Source organism: Macrosteles quadrilineatus, unplaced genomic scaffold, assembly GCF_028750875.1.
Source record: "Macrosteles quadrilineatus isolate MER2022 unplaced genomic scaffold, UCM_ALF_1.0 Scaffold_2__2_contigs__length_208266976, whole genome shotgun sequence".
Taxonomy (NCBI): domain Eukaryota; kingdom Metazoa; phylum Arthropoda; class Insecta; order Hemiptera; family Cicadellidae; genus Macrosteles; species Macrosteles quadrilineatus.
Window position 1 is genome coordinate 45,329,447 of NW_026542595.1, and position 20,621 is coordinate 45,350,067.

Consider the following 20,621-nt stretch of genomic DNA (forward strand, 5'->3'; position numbering starts at 1 on the left):
AGCAATGTAACTCAATTGACTTAATCTCAGACGAGATCTAAATCGTTGTGTGGCCCCGACATGAACGTGGGAGGAGATAATCACTTAATTAATTGGCTTCTTACTATCCTTAAACTGGACTAATGATTTAATTAACATCGTCAAATTAGTACTAAGTTTTATTAACTGTTAAAGTTAAGCTATTAGTTAATAATAACTTAACTTAATAATAAAGAAGTAATACAATAAATAAGTTAGATATACAAAAACTTGTGCCTGTTGTTAAACGGTTTTAGTTCAACTGTGTTATTAAACGATAACTAGGGGTGTTAAAAAATGTTCATGTTTTCCTTTTCAAAATATACTTAATTTTTTTCCTTGCCTTAAAAGCTTTAGAACATTTATTTATTATAACTCTAATTTAATCCTTACAAAACTGTTGTGGGAAAAGTGAGATATATTTTAACAAAATATTGTGCTCGGAGATATTATTTCACTTTAAAATACACTTTTTTGGGTTCAGGGGGACGTTAAACCATTGTTAAACGAATGTTTTGTAAAAAAAACTCTATCTCGAAAATGTTTTCGAAAACAATAAGCTACTCTCTGCAAATACTGTACAGTGATAAAAAGGAATATTTAATCCACCTACATAAATTAAATATTTCAATACCACACCTATTATTTGAAATAAATGAACCGACGATTGCCACTGAATATTAGTAGAAATGATTAGTATTTAACGGAAGATTTTTGGAGATTTGGTAGAAACAAAAAAAATAGATAACAATGTATTTAGAGAATAGTTTACTCCACAAATCTCAGGTATGGGATATGGAAGTAAGGAACATATAGAAAAGGTATATTGGGAATATCATGCAATAACAATAAATCAAAGTTATAGAGAGGAGAAGGTTTGATGTGTATGCGGAGACCGCAGTAAGCCATCAACCATCGATCTCCAGTGAATGGGCCACATCCACGCAATAACTTTGAAACGGGCATTACTCTACTAGTCTGTAACATATCCACATACGTGAATATACCTTCTCATGTCTGTGAATGGGCCACATCCACGCAATGACTTTGAAACGGACATTACTCTACTTGTCTGGTATCATATCCACATACGTGAATATACCTTCTCATGTCTGTGAATGGGCCACATCCATGCAATAACTTTGAAATGGGCATTACTCTACTAGTCTGCTAACATATCCACATACGTGAATATACCTTCTCATGTCTGTGAATGGGCCACATCCACGCAATAAGTTTGAAACGGGCATTACTCTACTAGTCTGGTAACATATCCACATTTTTGTGAATATAACACACTGTGTAAGACTGGTGAGTATTAATATGATAATGTATTATACAGTATTATTATTGCGATAACATTAAAAATCAACAATGATAGTGAATATTGATCAATTATCAAAAAAAAAAGGTATTCAACATTAAGTTTAGAGCATAAATAAGTCATCAAAATATATTTAACTAAAGACATGTTCATTACAGATTTTCAAAACTATCACATAAACTAATTAGTTCTGGAACAAAAGTTGCTTCTGGGCAAGTTTCGACTAGTTTCTTGAATCTTTAACATAAACTGAGTGAACACTAACTATCGTAAACTTTTTATTGTAAGAAATATAGGAAGCGTTTATAAAATATCTTTGCTGTAGGTTAGAACATAAAGAAGATTTTATGAAGATTCCAGTAATTTCAAATCTCTTTTCACGGTAAAAAGTAGCACACACTTTCGCTAGACTTTTGGCAGCGAGTTTAGTCTCTGTTATGTGGAATATATACGCTTTGAGGTTTTTAAAAGAGTGTCCTGAGAAAGCAATAAATCCAAACTGGAAAAAGTCAATCTATTCCAGCTTCCTGTAGGATATGGAGGATTACCGAGGGTGTCCCCGGGGCGAGGGGTGACGAGGAAATAAGGGAAGAAGCCGAGTAATATAAGACTGAATTGCATGGGTTGATGCTACGTCGAACAGATATTTTATTGATTCACAAAATCTACATTTTGTCGATAACTGAGTAACAAGCAAGAGGTGTTGCACTGCTTCGATACGGCAAAGAAGTAATATTAGTAAATGCCCATTCCTTCGTTTCTTACGATCCGTATTACACATTGCTGAAATATATCCTCCAATCGCAATACGTTTAACTAATAGATAGTACATAGTTGATATATATATTTTTTTATTAGTATAGTGATATATTGATAAAAATATTGCTTTATGTAACGATTGGAATACGGTTAATCTGCATAAAAAGTCTTTCAACAGATATTGAAAGAGAACATTGAAAGAGTTTTATCTTATTTCATAAAAATATATACAATTATTCCTTATACCCCAAGTGCTACACTTGACTTTTTGTAATGAAGTAAGCTATGAATGTCAAATGATATGAGTAAGTCATATTACAGTCATATTACAGTACTAGCTATCTTACAAACTTAAAACTTCTAAATCATGATACATTTCAACATTATTATAACTCCCAATAATGTAATCTTATAATGGCATGTATGCAGTAATCTGTATCTAATACGATCTCTCAATTAAAAGCTTTTCTTTTATCTGGATGTTGAATTGTATCAACGATAAATATTTAAGTTAGACAATTGTTCTTTGGAAACACCGTTCGAAAGAGACTAAATTTTTTACCTGTCTAAAGTAGATGGTGAAACTTAAGCTAACTCCAGTATCAAAGCTACTATCAGGGCAATGTATAACGCCCACTCTGTAACTTGATATCGTTATTAACGTGTAACGGTTGGTATTAGGTGGACGAGCTTTGGCAGCTCAGAGTAACTGAAGAGGTGGATCAATTGCGATGTGCGTGTTTGCGAGGTTCACATCACTGTCTACCCTATCATCATTACATTCAGACCTGATTATAAATCGATTACATCAACCTGCCAAACCGTTTGTCGATCTGTCTAATCAACTTTGCTTTGCATTCAACAAACCTTGACCTCTGTTATTTCAACATTTCTTTGTTTATAATACATCGCAGTGATTTTACTAGAAAAGTGGAAAATAAATATTCGTTTGTCATGTTTTATCGTATACAAACACAGTTACCGAATCAGTGATTTCACTTGCGTGTTCGAATTTGAAATTTATTCATAATCTGAAGAAATAACAGGAGAAGAATTTGGTAATAATTAATTGCCAAATTCTTCTAACAAATCCATACATTCGGAGTCAAGATCACTTTAAACACTAAAGGTTGTATTTTCTGTAACAGCAACAAACATCAAGTAAAGACTAATCTTTATGAAGGAAGTATATCCCTGTGCGTTCCCTCAGATTTGACAGATTAAAGAGGCTCCAACTTGGAGAAGCCTCGAAGCTTGTTTGTTGTTTGTGGGGTTAAGCACTAATGAATCTCACGGTTTCTAATCATCTCTTCACGAAACGAAATGATAATTATAATAATGCATAACTACATTGATTATTAGGCAAGCATTTTAGAGTCATGAAAAGAGGAAAATTTGGCGATTATCCTCAATAATTATTTGTAATGAGAGTACTTTGCTAAAAATGTAGTTTAAATAAACAACACGTGTAACAGCTATATTACGATTTTTTTATTATTTTTATTGAACAATATATTTTATCTAGTTTCATTCGTAATTTCAGTACTTCAATCGCTGGGGTTCTTTGCATTTAATTTATTCAAAGAGCGTGACTTCCATCACCTCTTTAAATTCCCTGAGTCAAATATTACACTATACAGCAAGAAGAATGTATTCATAATGGCTTAATTTTTTTCTAAACATTTTAAAAAGATAATAATAATTTATAACATAATATTGTTAATAATCTCTTAACGGAGGTAAACTATTTGTGAACTACGGACTGTGGTGTTGGGTTTATTAGGAGAAAAAAAGTGAAAATCACGAGGTTATATTACATAAATTGCTTAAAATATTTTTGATAATATGTGGATTTTAACAATAATTCTTTTTGTCAAAAACCCGAATTAGAGTTCTATCGAAGGACCCAAATTACAATTATTTGAATCATAATAATGAATAATTGATTGTTCGTTTTGTATTTACTGGTTAGTTTTATTTTGTATAGGAAAAATATTTAAACCTTTGAAAACTATTAGGCATTGAAAATGGGTTTATGGGTCTTGAAAAAAAATGTACTTTTCATCATTTTCTTGATACTTTTACCGATTTTAGAGTGCATTAATTGAAAACAAATTTCTCAAGCTATCAAATTGTCCAGCAGCACTGAGGTTTTCGCAATATTCTTGTAAAACGGATGCAATTGTAATCATCACTTGCAGGGTATTACGTGGTTTACATCAAACAATCAACTCGTAGAAAGTAAACGGTGTAAATTGTTGTCAGGAATAACAGGTTAATGAACAATGGCCAATAAAGTCACCTGACAAAGTAGCTGACTGACCATTGAAACAGATGCCAAGTAGAATGAGCTGATGTGAGACCAATGTTAGTTTTTAGAGTTTGTTTAATCCTAAATATAAGATTTTTTTGTTTATTTTTTGTTGTATATATGGCTAAAGTATAGGAGGCAATTTCGAAATATAAATTTGATAAATCGGCTGAGTTTGAAATTTATTGCTTTTTAGCATATTTACCCTTTTATATAGTTTTAATTACAAACCGGAATTGTTTTAACGAATTATTTTATTCCGTTTATCTTCGTCATATCTCTGCACTTGTTCGTGATCTAGGCTATCGTAAGTATTTTATGATTCGATTCAATATTTGAAGTTTGAACGTAACCTTGTATTCTTGACTCGTTGTCCATTACCAATTGCGTTGTTTTGTACTCATACAGGAAATACAGTGAATTCCGAAACAAAATTTTTGAATAATACTGACTTGCATTTTAAAAACCAGGCAAACGTCACCTAGTTAAGTTGTGATTTGATGTTAATTACGCGTTTTAAGATATCATATATGCTTATACTGAGTTCCAAGGATAAATACCGTCGATAACCGTTATCTAAGCTTAGTCTTAAGTGTTGAATAAATCGGTTAGGGGAAGACTATAATGTAATACAATAATATAAAGTCCTATAATGTTAAAGAAGGACAACAAATAAAATAAAAATGCATAGTTCCCAAATCTAACTACTAGCTATATTTTTTTCTATAGCCCTTGAATCAGGCCAAATGTTGATACAATGTTTACGTGTTTCCTTGTATCAAATGCGAATACACCAGATATATAAACACTTTCTTATACCGTCGTAAGGCTATAATTCACATTGAGTTTTGCGCGGCGCCGTAGCTGAGTCCGCACTCTGGAGGTTGCGTGATGTGGAAGGGAGGATCCGCTATCCACATTATTATTAATGGTCTACGTGATACGGCACGCTAGCTTCGATAGTTCAATGAAATGCATATCAGTCTGAGCCTAATGGAATAACTGATGTGGAACCTTGTATCGTCTTACAGTATGTAGATCCCTGTAAGTTTGTGTAGTTCAAACCCCTTTTCAATGGTGTTCTGGATCGTTGCATTAAAAATGTGTATGTATATCTTACATGCACTTAGAGAGCACTATTGTAAAAAAAGATTATCTACTAAATTACAGGCTATCATTATAATATTTTTGCCGCTTTCGCGTGGTTAAAACAATTTAAATATTTAAACAACTAGAGACAATTTGAGTTAGCAACAAAACGCCCCCAACATAAACTGGATGGAACTAATATTTAAATTGTCTTAGCTGATCCATAGGGCTAATTCATGTATATGATGGCATATTTTACTACACGTAAGTAGATTAAAGTAAAACTGGTCTCAAAACTAAATTTCTAAATATTCAAAATGAAACAATACTTAGGTTGAGATCAAAAGATCATATAATATTGCATTGCAGTACAATTATCTCTTAATCTAATTAATATTACATTCGGAGTAAAGCTTAGTGCTCCCGAGGCAATCGCAACACAGCTGCAATTAATTTAATCCGTACTGTTTTATTGTAATACACGACACGCTAAAAGCTTTCATAGTCTCCGGAGAGTGCATAACTGGAATAATCCAGCCGCTCCCTAGCGCCTTGTAACGAGTATGAATATGGCTTCGGGGGCTTGCCTCCGAGTTGCCGCCATTTTTATCTTAATTAATCAACCAGAAGTGATTGAAATTCGGAGTATGCTTTTTAGCATTTCAGCCCCATACATGAAAAGTCTTAAGTTAATAAGTCCATAGAATAGTAAGTATTGAAGCTATTCAATGACGAGACTTTGAAAGTCTTGATAGTTTCTTGGACGTTTATAGCCATGTAATTAGCTAATTAATTTATTTGTCTTGATATTTTAATATGTTACCGAAAGGTAAGTCTGGTTCTGTTTTCAATGCGATTCATACAACCCAATTCTGTAGACTGATATTTTAATTTTTTAATACTTATTTAAGGTTCGATGAACTTTTAAATAATTGATTCGTATGCTAGTACAGTAAAGTTGTCTTTGTAGGTTGCCGAACTACTAACTCAAAAATGTTCTCTGAAATCTGAAATGCTACCTTATTAATACAATGTATATATATATTTTTTTATTCAGAAAAGTTTATATCCGAATCCATGGAATGGCATAGGGAGTACTTGCAGTAATATTCATTAATAATACATTCTTTACGATATCTCATTAATTCCTTTATAACAATAAGTTAGTTACTAAATGGGTTAACTAAAAAGGTTCAAGATAAATTTACTTCATTATGGATTAAAAAGTGTCCAAAGATTTGGAAAAGTTGTAGCTTAATACAACTAAAACAACTCAAATTAATTTATTTAATATAATTGTATGAATCTCATCTATGGTAAAAAGCAGTTATACATTTTTTAAAGATATCAACTTATGTTCATATTTATAACATAAGAAGCAAAGTACAAAGTCTTTAGAAAAAGAAATGTTGAGCTGGTCATTGTATTACTCACGTAGTCTGTTGACACATTTTTTAATCAGTAGTCTTTATTGTTTTCTTATATAGCCTAAAACTAATAATTAAAGAATGAATGGTTTCAGAATACTGCTATGATTTCAAGCGGATCCTAGGTCTTTTAAAGGTATAACCTATACTAACTCAATACGTTTTAAAAATATAGTTTTACGAATAAAATTAATTTGATTTATTTTTTCATTAAGTCAGTAATGGCGATTTTCCATTGTGATTGGCTTTATAAATTTACCTTCATGCATACATAAAGTTAAATAAAATTAACTCCAAATCTCTTTTTAAATGCCAGGAGAAAGTACCAACGGTCGGAGCTCAATACGAAAACAAAAGGGTTGTATCCGATATATCCCGGGACTTGGTCCTGAATACTAAGCAGATTGTTTGTGCTCAGTAAACTAACAAACAGGTCTTAGAGAGGTTCTATAAAACCACTCTTGCATTTTTGAAGTTTCCCGAAAATATTTTCTTTAAACAATTTCATATTGATAAACAATCTGCGCTAAATTGATGGAGAAAATATTTTTCAAGCATTAGGCTCTAAAAGTAACATGTATAAATAAAGAAAGAAAGTATTTACCATGCAAGAAAGTTTTAAGCGTGGAACTAATTTGCTACTTGTGGAAGTTGGGTAGGAAAAGTTTACCTTCAGCAAGTTTGGCGCACAATGGAACAGCGAAAAGCTTCAGCGGTAGGCGGTCCGTTGTACTTCTCAGAAAAAGGTTGCCCCAACTTGAACTTCGAAAGCCTTCAGCGTTGTCCTCCAATTACTGGCAACAGACCATCAAAACTGTGCCATTTGATTGCATTCTTACTTTTTCACCTATGCGATCCTATCAATTGACTAAGAAGGTGAACAACTATCCTATTGAACACAAACATAAACTTTTTAACAACTTAAATTAAGAGTATTTTTACCTCTTGTGTGAATTTTTTTATCTTAGAGGGTTTGGATTTACTTTAGACATTATGTGTTACTCTCTCGTTCTTTTTACGAAGACGTCGAAGGTTATTTTTATGAAGCTCGATATTATTCAATCATGAGAAATATGCGTTACTAAGATAATAAGGTTTAATACTAAATATGGTTTTAAATCCACCACCTTAAGCATGAGAATTTGGATACAGAAAAAACTCCTTATCTTGTCCTATATACTATAATCGCCATTCGTTTATTTATTTATTAATATCAACGGATACACCATTTACAAAATATATGTGTTTTAAGCACATGAGCAGAATGAAAAGATTAAATAATAAGAAAAGTTACATAATGACCATGAAACAAAGCAGCATTGCAACAAAAATAATAACAAGACAACAACGTAACAACAATAACAGATAATAACATTAACAAAGTATTGTACAGATAATAAAAAAATATGTAATTTTGATTTGGACTTCAGAAAAAGCATATAGATTTTGAAAGTACAACAACAAATATCTCCTCAAGATTTAACAATATATAAACTATGATGACAATACGTTCTGTGAAAAATTAACAACACACAACAATAAATCTATAAATGAATAACAAGAATGAAAGAGATTTTGGAACAAAACAAACATACATCAGCTACAAAACAGGCATAACAAAGATAATGTTAGAGGATTTCCTTCTGAAGGAAGACAACTGTTCGTTGAAGAAGTCAACTTGTGATCCGACTTCGTTTCATTCATAGTTTAGAATGAAAAAGTTTAGCTTTTAATCAAATCCAAATATTATACTACTTTTTCATTTCCTAGAGTTCGAAAGAATGAAAAATCAAAATAATACCGTCCATTTATATCATATTTTATATAACAATAATTGATACATGGCTTAAAAATGCTTATATACGAATACATCAGATGAAATATTAGTGACTAGGTCAAGTGTATAAAACAATCGAGGAAATGCGTTTAGTTATGAGTAGAAAAGGGTTCTCACAGCTTGCGGGCTGCAGGCATGTATTTGACAGGTTAATGGTCGGAAGTTTATATACGGCCTACATTAAGTTTTTACAAAGGATACTGCCTTTCCTACTTTATGTATGTTGCATTTAGAAAAACCTTACTTTGCTTTGAACTTTTATTCTGTTGGATTAATCCGTACAATAGATAGGTAATATTGTATGTCATTAGGGAAATTAGCACAGTCTGTGTTGGGCTTACAAACGTTTCATACTAGGCTATATAAGTTAAAAAGAACAATATTAGTTATTCATTATTAAGCGTGCCAAAGCCTTAACATAAATACAGTATAACAAGAGGCAGGCTAAAGAGTTAATATATAGTACAACCATCAATACTACTATATTTTTATTTTGATATTAAGTAGTAACACAAAGACTACCTATATCCTTTATAAAGTAAAAAATCCATGGTTGGCTGCCTCTTAATCCTATTATTACTAACTGAAGCACAGCAGACGCAGATTTTACTTGGCATTGGTTGGAGGTATTTCGAGGCAGAGATACAGTTGAAGACTAACTATACAACTTGGGGAATGTTTAGCCACAAACCCTGTAAACTTCGAAACACGTAACTGTTGAACCAATCAAAATGATTCACTAAAATTATAGTACAAATTCAGCATGCTCAGATTGTCGTTAAAAAGTCACGCAGTGGACAGCTGCGATGGAAACTGAGTAACGTAATAGTTAAAAGCTTTAACTATTGATTAATTTGAAACGCATTTGTTTTCCCTTAAGATACCGATTCCTTAGTTTAATGCTGACCCAAAAATATTATGTTTTTCTTTTAAACGTGTTATAAAATATATTTAACGTGAGTATTGCGTCTAGGTACACTTAACATTTTCAATCAGATTTACGTAGCCTATTCAGATCTACTGGTGATTGGTGACGTAGCGGTAACCAAGAAACAGCAAACTTAATAAAACAATTAATTTTTCAAACTATATGCTAACCAAGATTACGTTTCCATTTAGTATGTTGTATATAGGTTCAGGACTATAGCGTGAAGATAACTAAGGCACTCCAACTATCTATCAAGCAATTATACTAGAGCGTATTAACCATAAACCAAACTGGGGGAACTTTCGCAAGAAAGATAATCCGCCGTTTAGAAGGGGAGGATCCAGCAAAAGCCTCAAAGCACAGATAGCGCCGCGTCGTAACTCAAACTGAAGCTGTAATTAGGCATTGATCCAGCCCCTAGAGGCACCTATCTCACCTATGTGGCTAAACCATGGCTTACGATGTGATTAGCCAAAGTATTGCACCATACCTCTCATTACAAATATGAAACTACAGTGTCGTGAAATTTTGTATGTGTACCTGTATTTTATATACAAAGATACAGAGTTCCGATTGTCCCGCCAAAGTTTTGTTTATTGAAATAAATTAAAAAGTTTTTTTTTTTCAGTGGATTTAAACACAGGTTATAAAAACATTTAAATGTTGGATTCTTTCTTCTGAACGACTAATAGTAATCTACGATTTTGTGATTTTTCTTAATCTCTATTCAATACCACGCATTTTCGCAGAAGATAAAGTATGTACTTCAGTTTAAATTAACAAGCTCGGTTGAAAATATGATAGTTTTAGGTCACTTTTCCTAAAAGGCTTTTGGATTGGGACAAACCCAAGTGCGCATGCACCGGTCCCCGGGTTCAGGGTTTTATCCAAGAAAGATCTGCACTATGGTTTATAAACAATATTTTAAATACGGTAGGGCTTTTCAAAACTTTTGATGTGACAACAAAATTTATTTTAATTCACTTAGTACATCTTAACCGTTAAACTTCGGGGAAATATAATATGGTACGTATTTTAAATTGTAGTGTGCGAGGACAAGGCAAATTCTCCCATTTTACAAGCGGAAGTACCTTATATTTCTTTATTGTGAATTTGCAGAATACCTTACAATTCCTTACGAATTCGTGATCTCGACTAAATAAGGAATTGTATATTGAACTGGAAACTACATTTAGGTACATTTGGACAATGGGACAATCTAGATTTTGAAACTGGGATACTTTGAGTTCCACCATTAAATTAACTTATTCATGCCAAACACTAATATTTTGGATAGGTTATTTTCCTTAGATAGAAATCTTCGAATTATAAACTAATTTGAACCGTTTTAAAAGACATAACATGAATGAGTAACACCGTATTTAGGATGATAAAAAAAAACATAACTAAACCCAAATTCTTGAGAATCGGAAATATCTCCAAAGGCTTATTCTTTCCATGTCGATTAGTTAGTTGAACCCACTGATGAAATTAATTAATGTTGTAAATAGTTCAAAGACTTATTGGAGACATTTTAAAATGAGTGCTTTGTAGTTAATGACATTCAAACCTAAATATTATAAAATATCTTTTTGGATTACTTTGCTTAATAACAGAAAAAAGCTTGCAGAAATAAAACAAATTTTCTATAGTGACAATTGCATCAATAAATTATGCCTGCATGGAACAATAGTTATGGTCATATAGAATAGTAACAAATGAATCCACCCTTTAATATAACAATGTAGAATTTCCCTCGGGTATTGAAATTCAGAACAAGACTCAAACCACATTAAGTCTTTGGTTTATTGAGTTTTGCCTACTTATTTGTGAGAAACATAAGTTTTCTCTTAGCTGAACGTGTCTATTATCTAGTTATATTACGTGACAATTTTGTGTCGTGGCTTATAGCTTATAATAATTTATACATACAGTAGATTGCATGGTTCAAAATAGTTCAACGTATTTTACTTAATCTACTAAAAGCTGTTTTACTATAGCTGTTGTACGTTTTATTTTAATATTTGGATGACTTCAACTCTCACCTAGTCTTTTTTTACTAATAATAAACAAGTGATATAATTATATATTATCAATAAATAAACGAAAAATCAGGAACGGTACGTACAAAACGGGAAAAAGTAAATTTTGAAACTTATTAGTCTTTTAACTCGTTCTACACTTATCTGTAAATCCTTAGCATTGTAACATTTTTTACATGCATATTTTAAATGTGTTACCTGTATTCTTAGTTTCGAAGCTGTTTATTGTTTAAAACATTTCCCGTAGTTTGCTAGATAAAAAAAACAAAACACTATGTTAACTATCAAAGTGGTATTTAGATAAACGGAATAGCAGTAAATGTGAACGAGCAAGCTGTAACTAGTTCTTTGATGTATGGTCTATAATAGTTACATGGTTTGTTGCACAGGAGCTATGGAGGAGGTGAGCGCAGTGTTGGGCCGAGGTGCTGAGCTGCCATGCAACATCAAGCCCAGTGGCCGCGAGGACAGAGTCTACATGGTCCTGTGGTTCAGAGAGGGAGCGGGCAAACCGCTTTACAGGTACAAATAAAACTACAGCTCTTTATTGTACTATCTAAAAGTTTGAACATACCGATGGTAAGCAGGCGTAACAAATGGAAAATGTTTTCACGAGTGCATCTCTTAAAGACTATTTATTTGCCTATACATGAACAACAATGTAGGTTTTTTTTGTTCTACGTAGTTAATAAAAGCGGATCAGCATATTCTTGGCTGAAATAAACTAAGGTAAATATTTTGTGCCTTAGGCACGCTCGTTTGGACTATAGGAAGGAAGCCAATCACTAAATCATTACTTAAGAAAGGCCGCACGCAACCAAGCAGTCTTTAAACTCAATCATGAATGAGATTAGGGTGGTGTGGCTGCGATTTCTTGCGTTGTTTAGTTACTCATTGTGCTGCTGCTTATTTTGTCTGGCATCTAGAACTTGTATTAATACCCAATGCTCTAATACGTATGGTACCACTTTTGCACTTGAAACGATTGAACTAGTGAAACTACTTAATTGAGTTTTCTCAAGGCAGTATTAGTAACATAAAAACTCTCGATCATTTGATGAATAAACCTCAAGTTAAGTATGATGTAGAGGATTTGCCGCTGATTTACTGTAAAGCCCGGTGTGTAAGGTGAGAGGCCGGGTGATGTGTCACGCACCATGTCCACTGTTACCGGCGGCACCGTGTGTCAGGGTGTTTAGTCAACGGATGATCGAGTGAACTAGGTGACCTCATCTATATTTATTACTGCAGACAATGAAATACTCCCCCGTTGCGCCGCTGCACGCTACCCTGAGTCATGCTGCCAGCTGCTGACTCATTCATGAGTACCTTACCTCACTTCCGCCACCACTGCCACTCTCGCCAACGTTCTATAATGTATTCAACTAGTCCAACACACTGATAGAACCGAAGCTTCCACTACCACTTCTATACGATTACGAATAGATCTACTGAAGTAAAAATCTCTCTTAGGACCACTTGAAAGGTTAAGTTCTAATCTAGAGTAATGTAAAGCAAATTGTTTAATGGCTGAAGTGCTCATAAAATAGTTCTATTACAGGCTAATCTTGATAACTAGTCTTTGGCCTTAGTCTACAAAAGAGTTACAATAAAAAGTTCACCCATCCCGCATTAGTATTTCACTAAAGTTCGTTCATACAATGTTACAATTAATAGTTTTTATCAACGATGTCACCATAGCTTTCGTCATGTGAGTTTCATTAAGATCGTCCTCTATACTCTTCACCATCATTTATGAATCACTAAAATATTAAATATATTTACTATAGACGTGTATGGCAGATTACTTACTCTTCTTGATGCTCTGTCTGTGAAGGTATGACGTTAGAGGCCGTTCGTTCAGCGACGCCGTCATGTGGTCCGACGCGAACGCTTTTGGTCCCAGAGCGTTCTTCGTGACCGGCAAACAGCCGGCCGCTGCCTTACAGCTGGACGCCGTACAACTCAAGGACGCCGGTGTCTACCGCTGCAGAGTGGACTTTAGGAACTCTCCTACTAGGAACTTCCAAGTCAAGCTCACTGTCATAGGTGAGGCCAGCAAACGTACTTGTAATTGAAGTTAAATTAATGAGTTGATAATACAGGGTGAATAAAAAGTCAAGACCCCCCGTCTAATATTTTTCCAAGTAAATATACAGAGATATCCTTTTGGGGTTCGTGCAATCTTAGCAGGAAGTTTCATTTTGTGATTTTGAAATTTTTGAGTGTCCCCCCAAAAGGGGAATTTAGGGGGCAACTCAAATATTTTAAATGTAAACCCCCTTCAAGTGACACCTCATTTTGAAGTGTTTACAAAAACTTAAAGAATGGTGAAAACCAGAGTTCGCTATCTCTTCTCTATCCAAAATGGTAGCCCGTCAAATGTTGTGGAAAATTAATGGTAAAATTGGTTCGTAATGGTAATATTGGCTACCATTTTGGATAGAGAAGAGATAGCGAACTCTGGTTTTCACCATTCTTTAAGTTTTTGTAAACACTTCAAAATGAGGTGTCACTAAATGGGGGTCTACATTTTAAATTTTTGAGTGTCCCCCCAAAAGGGGGGATTGGGGGGGCAACCCCCAAAAGGATATCTCTATATATTTACTTGGAAAAATATTAGATGGGGGGGGGGTCTTGACTTTTTATTCACCCTGTATTTGCTGCAACACAAGGATTCATGTAAACTTTAGAGACATAAGTTCTTGCCGATGGTTAACTTGTGTAGAAAATTGACATCTTTACAATAAAAATATTATCAAAACAAGCATACTAAATTCAAGTGTTTTTTTTTTTTTTTTTTTGTTTTTTTTTTTTACGTTGGATGGATTAAATATTACCGTTTCTAAAGAAGATAAGAGTGACTTTCACTCTATATCAAGTAAAAATAATGTTTTTCTTTCTAGTCTAGGAAGTTGTTTCCATCCTGTATTAAGTGTTATAAATAATGGTTGTGTTTCTATGTGACAGTGCCTCCGCACCACCTGCTGATGTATGATAACTCTGGGAGAGAGATCGGTGAGGGAGTTGTGGGACCCCTCAAGGAGGGCGACGATCTTGTTCTCAAGTGTGAAGTCAGGGGAGGTCAGTTAACAAATGTAGCACGAGTAATTGTATTTATAAAATATTATGAAACCTATCGTAGTATCTAATTTTGCTTCATTACCAAGGCACAAGACGATAAAACTTTGATATAATAATATAAGCCTATACATATAATAAAGCCTATATAATAAAGCTATACACAATTGAATTATATATATTTTTTTTATTATCTAAAATTTTATATATTTTAATGATCACTACTGTTTTTGTATTTTTTTTACATTTTCACTCCCAAATGATCTAAGCCCATTCGCCAGTGCATTACAAAGTGATCTATGTGCAATTATTATGTCTTTGTAGTTTGCCCTGCGTCCTACAGAATGCGCAGGGTGTAAGTACAGGAGGCAGTGAAGTACAAAATGATCTAAGTGCCATCAGACGGTTTGGTCACACAATACAAGGTTGAAAAGCACGTGGTAATCTGGAATTAGATCATCTTGGGCTGATTATTATCTAGGAATTAGATCATTTTGCACAATTATATTCTAAATTTTGTTTTTGTAATTGTATTTTTTTATCTAATTTGTTTCAAACGTGAAAACTTATTGCAAAAAAATAAAAACTGTTTTTGACAGTTAGTTTTACTCTGTTTTTCCTTATATCCCAAAATAAATGTTTGTGGCACTTACATCATTTTGAAATGAATATCTTCAATAAATGTTATTAATTAATTGATTAAAGAATAAAATTGACTGGGTATATGTCCTGCTAATCGAAATGGTGACCTAATTCAAACGTGCCACATTGAAACACAAAAAGTAATATTGAAAAGGTATATTGATGTATGTTAGCTTTAACTTCTACTTAACATTTTATAACATCTAACTTGTAGCCCCGTTTTTATAGTTTGTTACAAAATGTTTGTTACAATCACATCAATTGTAGTGATGTTATTTTAATTTTAGACTGTATTACAAACTTTTACTGAAAATCAATAAATGATGTATAATCAGTATATGACATATGCAAAAATGAGGTTATACAGTACAACGAAATGTAATATTTTTTTATAGTCTTGTAGTTAATATTTCAAATGTATTCAGGTAACCCAGCTCCCACGGTGTCCTGGTTTATCAACGACAAGATAGTGACGGATGGCAAGGTGGAGAGAGTTGGAGAGAATGTTATAGTCAACAGGCTGGAGGTTGCCAAGCTGAGGAGAGATCAACTCAACACTACATTCAAGTGTCAGGCCAGCAACACCAAGCTTATGCAGCCTACAGAGAAGACGGTCCGTCTAGAGATGTTCTGTAAGTATACACGTTTAGACTGCTAATATTTCACTATATTTATACAATGCACATCTCTTAACACACACAAAATATCTTCGTAGTATAATTGTATGAGTATGTAGAGATAATGTTATAATGTAACTGAATACTACTGTGTGGGCCAAACGTAGTCACCGTTTATATTACACACAAGTAAACTAACCTTGTTCTAATATTAATGTGCATAACAATTTAAAAACTCTTTATTTGCCCCAACGTAAAAAAATAAGTAATACCGAATAATGAGATAATAAAGGTAGTTTAATTGTGTGAATATCATTTTCAACTCCTTACTTTTCGTGTTTTTGTTTCTTTACACAAAGGCAAGTACAATAAAACAAAAAGAATTTAAACATTTTCGTGCATGCAGAAAAATTAGTCCTCTTTGTAAAAAAGCTTTGCTTTCCACAAATAACTTCATGGAAAAATAATAAGCTTCTAAAGCTTTAATGGTTTTACTTTGTAAGGTAAATATTTTCGTTTGCTCTGTTACAAGTTAAAACAAACAACAATATAACAGTAAACTGTTGCCACTGCTACACATCCAATCCCCTGGAGCTGTTTGCCTCAACATTAGAATAATATACCTTTTCTACCAACTTCAATTAGGTTTAGAACGGTAAATTGTACATTCGTGCTGTTGGCCAACTAAGCAATTTTTTATGAAACCACTATACATTATGTATTCAAATGTTCAAATTACATCTAATGTACTCTAAATGTCCTCCTGACGTATTATACTTCCATATAGTTTATGAAGAGGATACAATGAAAGGAAAATAAAGTTGAAGAAATGAAACTTTTGTATATAAATATAAGTTTAATTCGACTGGTATTATTACATTTCTTAACAATGTAAGGTACTTTCTCAACTTTTACCTTATCCCTGCATTCTGACTTTTTGAGGGATTATCAAGACTTTTGTTTTGAATTGACTGAACACTCGCAGTGTTTCAATATATTAAACTTTATTTCATCTCAAGACTATTTAAAAATATTTTTACAGAAATATATAAAATCGTATTTTGGCTCAACTATCACAGAGACCAGGGCGGTCTGTTGACATATGAGTCGATCGGCTTTAGACCCCTCTGTCCTGTCTTGTCGTCCTGGGTCCTCGTTGTCTTGCTAACTTTGTCCTCTCGACTTGGCTCCTTTAGCACCGGGCTTAACACGCCTCTTGTGCAGGAGTGCCGGGCCTCAACACACCTACCCCATCAGTCCCAACTACCCAACTGCCGAAGTCCCACAAGGAACCTCCTTATATACGGTCTTTAAGTTCTTTGAGAGTGGGGGAATGTACCCAATACAGGTCCCCAGCGATTGTCCTGCGCACTTTTCCTTCAGTAATTTTTCTGAGTACTTCCCTGGGGGAATTCACTGGGCATCTTTTCTGGTGCTTTGAGTAAATTTCGTGCCCAAACATTTGCCTTCGGAAACACTTGATCACAACAATGAAGTACTAAAATGAAGCTTGGGAGAAGATATCTTTTTTAAACCACCTCTTATTTATGTAAATTATAAAAACATCTTTTCGTGGCTTTGTAAAATAAAAGACGTACGAAATTCGAAATTATAAGTACGGTAAATATTTCTAAGGCTTCAATTGTCTCGTCCATTTGTGATCAGTTTTTTGTGTAGGGTTTTAGTTGGTTTATCTAAAAAAAAACCTATAAGGTCTATTTTAAAAATTCCCATCTAATGGACATTCGAATTTGGGAATCTTAGCCTATTCCAAAACTTATGCTATCGAGGTTCATGTAAATGCAGTTATGGTAGCGGAAGGCGAATCTTAAAAGCATTTTAAAGAAGGAATATTAGTTACATTATAAGGATTAATGAAGGAAGTGTGTTATCTTAAAAGGTAACTTAAAGTTTCCTATCAGCACACAATGTCAATGTAAAACTAATGTATTATGAAAGCTAAGGAGTAATGAAAAAGGTATCCTAAAAATCTGCGTCACTCCAGAAATAATAAAAAAAATCATCTTGTTACGTTTGAAATTTTTTTTAAATATATTTCGATAACACGGCCGAAAAAAGAAGATTTAACATGGTAAGAATCAAATTTGCATTGTAGATAATCGACAAAAAGGATCTGAAGACTAATATTTGAAAACTTTTCAGTGAAGCCTGTGTCTGCATCCATCATCACCAAGCCCGTGGAGTTGGTAGCCTACGAAACATACAACTTGACATGCGAGGTGTCGGGTTCTAGACCTACCGCTGACGTCACTTGGTATAGAGAGGGCCGCAAGTTCAAAAGGGGCAAGGTAAGTTGAACAGTTGGTTTTATTAAGATAACAAAAAGGTTTACAATGAAATTAAACCCCTTCCAATAGTTTTTTTAATGTGTCGTTTGCTTTTGTAACCTGCATTAAAAGCCTCGAGAGCCCTCGCCCTTTGTCACTGTTTGGCAATTTTTTATTGACACGCAATACATCTATAAAATATGACGAAACAAAACTGTAAAAAAGCCACTGTAATGTGTAAATATTGCATCTAGTTATAGTAAGATAATGGATACAACGTATATAAGAGTGGTAGTGTAAAAGTATTTTTTGAATTTTGGCGAAAGAAACATGTAACTACGGTTAATTTGCATGTATTGGTCTTCTACAATCTTGCTGTGGTATTCATATAGGACCTAAATTCAGGTCATATTCAGATGTAAATGTCTGAGAAGGGACTTAGATGTAGGTCAGGGCTGTTAAGCTACAGTTATACTGGAGCAATATTTATATTTCGTCTTACATCAAAGTGTTAAATCGTTACATTACGTGACATTTACCCGTATTCATGATAGTTGTTATAAAAATTACTAAGAAAATTTATCCTGTTCACCAATAATATGTAAGGACAAGGTTTTATTTGTATTTTTGTATTTTATCTGTATTTAACTGTAGATGTATTAAGACAAAAACACAATTATTTAATTTCCGTTTTAACATTTTAAATTAAAAATTAGTAAGTGTTACTTAACCTTTTAAAGCAAATTTAAATTGTATTTACTAGGTCTGTATAGAAGATTTATGTTAAACATTAAAATAAAACTAATCTAATTTTGTATTCAGAAATTCAGTTTCCGAACAGCAACGGTTTGCTTCTTGACTGCTAAAACATTCATTGTATGTAAAATGGGAGTTTAATATTCTTAATAAAATTAACTTGTATACATTATAATTCAAACCGATCGTAATGGTAAACATAGCAATGCATGGCTTGCTACTATAAAAGTCTTCGATATAATTTTTTTTTATATCGATTTAATATAGCACTAATACTTAACAAGAAAAAGTGCTATACAAAACCAACAAATAAACTTAGTAAACTATTTATTGCTAGAAATTAACGCATTCTTCCTTCGCAAAACTAACTATTACTTAAGCACAACTGGTTAAAACGCTTTTTATGGTTTGTACCTGGGAACAGATTCCCTGAGTTATAGGATTTTGGAGAAATGGTCCTGAATAAAGAGACAGTTGGCATTAGCCAGGACGAAAAATGCTCAGATAAATCCACTCCTATTTACACTACCTGCCTTACATGCGTATTTACCTTAACCTGACACATAGAAGGCATTGCTGTCTCATAAGTATTGCTGAATAATGGTGTATATTTAAGGTCGACCAGGATGCCAATGAGACGGTGGTACAGAGCACAGTGCTGTTCACCACAGCCCCTGAGGACGACGGCCATATACTCAAGTGTCAGGCCAACAACCCCAAAATGGAGGGTTCGGGAGTCGAGGATGCCATCACGCTCAACATAGTCTGTAAGTCAATTGCCATCCTTTGTACATTTCTAAAATACAAGTCTAAATGATGTCGGATTACAAAAAATGTGTAGTTCACAAGATTTAATAAATCAAGATAAAATATAACATTTTTTTTCGAATGCATCATTATTCAATATGAAGCATATGTTACAGTTTTTAACTCAACTAAGTGAACAAATGTACTAAAACTAGGCAATACAATGGCAATAAGTATATAGCGGGGGGCTGGTTTTCACATGGATAAATTGCCGGGGGTGTCAAACTACAGAGTGTTGGCTTATTTACGGCAACTGTCTTTCGTGTAGATTATCACACTCTTAAAGTTGTCGAATCACATTATTTGGTTTCAGTAAATTAATTATAAACTACGAACAAAATATGCTGCAAGAATATAGTTTAAATGAATATATTTCAACAATGCAAAATTGTAATATTAGCAATGCCTCTAATTATGTAGGTGAAGATGTTTGCACTGTAGTGTATGTAGGGCATATTACACTAGGAGGACCTAGTGCTAAACAAACCTTATACGAGAGAATAGAGTATTTTATGTGGTAGGGAGTGAATAGTTAAAAAAAACCGTAATAAGTACCTTCAGTGCTAGCAACGTATAAGCTCAGAAAATAACAATATTTCATCTAACTAAAATGCACTGCAATAAATACATTAATTTAAAATAACAAAAGTAATATCAGCTGCTTAACGTTAGCTGGTTTGACGACATGTAAGTGG

At 33.3% G+C, this 20,621-nt stretch overlaps 1 protein-coding gene across 2 annotated transcripts in view; it reads left to right on the forward strand.

Moving 5' to 3' along the window:
• The window catches only part of LOC128986435 (synaptogenesis protein syg-2-like), a 339,320-nt gene that overhangs the window by 305,771 nt on the left and 12,928 nt on the right, over positions 1-20,621 (forward strand). For both annotated transcript variants that reach the window (XM_054406805.1, XM_054406806.1), the window contains exons 2-7: positions 12,125-12,257; positions 13,573-13,784; positions 14,706-14,819; positions 15,884-16,090; positions 18,239-18,384; positions 19,736-19,886. In XM_054406805.1, the coding sequence (XP_054262780.1) occupies positions 12,125-12,257; positions 13,573-13,784; positions 14,706-14,819; positions 15,884-16,090; positions 18,239-18,384; positions 19,736-19,886 (963 nt within the window). The remainder of the gene's footprint in view (positions 1-12,124; positions 12,258-13,572; positions 13,785-14,705; positions 14,820-15,883; positions 16,091-18,238; positions 18,385-19,735; positions 19,887-20,621) is intronic.